General features: G+C 48.9%; 1 protein-coding gene across 1 annotated transcript; it reads left to right on the top strand.

Moving 5' to 3' along the window:
* Positions 1-349: 349 nt before the first annotated feature.
* On the top strand, positions 350-2,356 carry hsd3b1 (hydroxy-delta-5-steroid dehydrogenase, 3 beta- and steroid delta-isomerase 1). Its single transcript, XM_021597717.3, has 3 exons — positions 350-1,004; positions 1,119-1,283; positions 1,433-2,356. The coding sequence occupies exons 1-3, from the start codon at positions 854-856 to the stop codon at positions 2,239-2,241; spliced, it is 1,125 nt and encodes a 374-aa protein (XP_021453392.1). The 5' UTR covers positions 350-853; the 3' UTR covers positions 2,242-2,356.
* Positions 2,357-2,675: the final 319 nt, after the last annotated feature.

The raw sequence follows: 2,675 nt of genomic DNA, 5'->3' as shown, positions 1-2,675 counted from the left end.
TTCACAAATGCTCTCCATCCAACCTCACTGAGCTCGAGCTGTTTTGCAAGGAGGAATGGGAAAACATTTCAGTCTCTCGATGTGCAAAACTGATAGAGACATACCCCAAGCGACTTACAGCTGTAATCGCAGCAAAAGGTGGCGCTACAAAGTATTAACTTAAGGGGGCTGAATAATTTTGAACGCCCAATTTTTCAGTTTTTGATTTGTTAAAAAGGTTTGAAATATCCAATAACTGTCGTTCCACTTCATGATTGTGTCCCACTTGTTGTTGATTCTTTACAAAAAATACAGTTTTATATCTTTATGTTTGAAGCCTGAAATGTGGCAAAAGGTCGCAAAGTTCAAGGGGGCCGAATACTTTCGCAAGGCACTGTATATAGATGTTTTATAGAGCATGTAGAGAATCAGTGGCCAAGCCTGTCAAAATAAACCAGCCAGAGCCACTAAATCTGATGACAAAAACAAATTGTTAGTCAGACGTCGCCTTGACATTCAAGTCTTCTGTTTTCCATGGCTGGTCTGTGACCTGTAGCCTTGGCAGCCGTCCTTGGCAGATACTGGGAAATAAAACATCCCTGTCCTCCCTCCCTCTCTTGCGTATGCCTGCCTGTAGACCTTGCCTCACTTCTCACCCCAGAGTGGCAGTTACCGGCACTTCTAGCACATTCCCTCAGGCTAGAAAAAGGGAGTTTTCAGAGAGGGGAGAGGGGTGTTAAGTTAGTGTCTGCCATGCCCTCGGGATAGCAGAGGAGTTTTAGGACGGGACAAAGTCCGGAGCATTGATCATTCCCAGTGCTTAGGAAAGGGAGTTTTCTGAAAGTGGTAGTAGTTTCAGATTTTGGACTGGGCCATGTCTCTGCAAGGTGATGTGTGTGTGGTGACAGGAGCCTGTGGGTTCCTGGGAGAGAGGCTGGTACGGCTGCTGCTGGAGGAAGACAAGCTCACAGAGATTCGTATGCTGGACATAAATGTCCGACCACAACTCATACAGTGTCTGGAAGGTAAATACTATACCAGCTCTCCTTTTTTTCTCTCTCACTACTAGGGTTAGTGTAAATATTGATATTTTACAACTTTTCTTCGGTTTGTTTCTTCTCTGATTGGTTTGTTGTCAGAGATCAGAGGGGACACGCTGGTAAGTGTATTTGAGGGGGACATTAGTGATAGTGAGCTGCTGAGGAGAGCGTGCAAGGGAGCATCGCTGGTCTTCCACACTGCGTCCCTCATTGACGTCACCGGGAAGGTGTTATACAGTGAGCTTCACAGGGTCAACGTCAAAGGTATGATCAGATTTTTACTGAAGCTTTGGGTTGGGATTGGCAGCAGACCTGAGTGAAATACACATGTCCAATACTTTCAAATACTTGACCTGCTCTTGAAAACAGAATTGACCCTGCTGATGTACTCATTCATCTGACATCTTTCTCAGGAACCCAGCTCCTTCTGGAGACGTGCGTCCAGGAGAATGTGGTGTCCTTCATCTACACCAGCAGCATCGAGGTCGCCGGCCCCAACGCCAACGGAGACCCCATCATCAACGGTGATGAGAACACACCCTACACATGCTCCCTAAAGTTCCCCTACAGCAAGACCAAGAAGGAGGCCGAGCAGGTCACCCTGCAAGCCCAGGGTGAGGTGCTCCAGAATGGGGGCCGGCTGGCCACCTGCGCCCTCCGACCCATGTACATCTATGGAGAGGGCTGCCGTTTCCTGCTGGGCCATATGGGAGACGGGATTCGGAACGGGGATATGTTGTACCGGACCTCCCGCCCGGAGGCCCAGGTGAACCCTGTATACGTGGGGAATGCGGCCCTGGCCCACCTCCAGGCCGCCCGTGCCCTGCGAGACCCCCAGCGGAGAGCCGCCATCGGAGGGAACTTCTACTACATCTCAGATGACACGCCGCCTGTCAGCTACTCTGACTTCAACCATGCTGTGTTGTCGCCGCTGGGCTTCAGCATCCAGGAGAAGCCTATCCTGCCCATCCCAGTCCTCTACCTCCTCTGTTTCCTCATGGAGATGCTGCAGATACTGCTCTGCCCCTTCAAGCGCTTCACACCGCCCATAAACCGGCAGCTCCTCACCATGCTGAACACACCCTTCAGCTTTTCCTATCGGAGGGCTCAGAGGGACATGGGGTACGCTCCACGGTACAGCTGGGAGGAGGCACGCAAGCGGACCATGGATTGGGTGGCTTCCCAGTTACCCAAGGAGAGAGAGAGAATAAAGGTTAAATAATTGCCCCACGATCTGCTAATAACACATAACATATAGCTCACCATCCCCAGTCCAAGTGTCTAATCCTCATTACTGCACTCTGTAAAAGTTGATATTAAAGTTGTGTGAAAAACAATCTCTGAACATGTTCTTTCCCGGTCTGTTCTCACTTATGACCACTCAGCCTGACCCATTTGATTTCATCAGAAAGATATGGAGACTGACACTGTATTCTCAATCCCAGACACAATAGGCCTACATGTCCTTGACCTTGTTCTCCAGAGAGGAGGATTATTTTCTTAAATAAAAGCTGAACTACTACAGTCTGATTAAAGTTGCAGGTCCATCTATATAGTCACATGGATGAGTATAAGGGTAGACTAGTCTGAATCCAAAACTGAAATGAACTCACCATGCGACACAGTGAGAATGTCACCCTCAGACAGCCAGAGTTT

Source organism: Oncorhynchus mykiss, chromosome 3, assembly GCF_057628025.1.
Source record: "Oncorhynchus mykiss isolate SJ-2025 chromosome 3, ASM5762802v1, whole genome shotgun sequence".
Classification (NCBI taxonomy): Eukaryota; Metazoa; Chordata; class Actinopteri; order Salmoniformes; family Salmonidae; genus Oncorhynchus; species Oncorhynchus mykiss.
This window is presented reverse-complemented; position numbering and strand designations above follow the sequence as displayed.

Bases quoted from the DNA above. Each gene is read 5' to 3' on its own strand.
- hsd3b1 (XM_021597717.3), top strand. From the start codon at position 854: ATGTCTCTGCAAGGTGATGTGTGTGTGGTGACAGGAGCCTGTGGGTTC. The intron at 1,005-1,118 runs GTAAATACTATA...GTTTGTTGTCAG, and splicing joins ACTCATACAGTGTCTGGAAG to AGATCAGAGGGGACACGCTG. The intron at 1,284-1,432 runs GTATGATCAGAT...CATCTTTCTCAG, and splicing joins TCACAGGGTCAACGTCAAAG to GAACCCAGCTCCTTCTGGAG.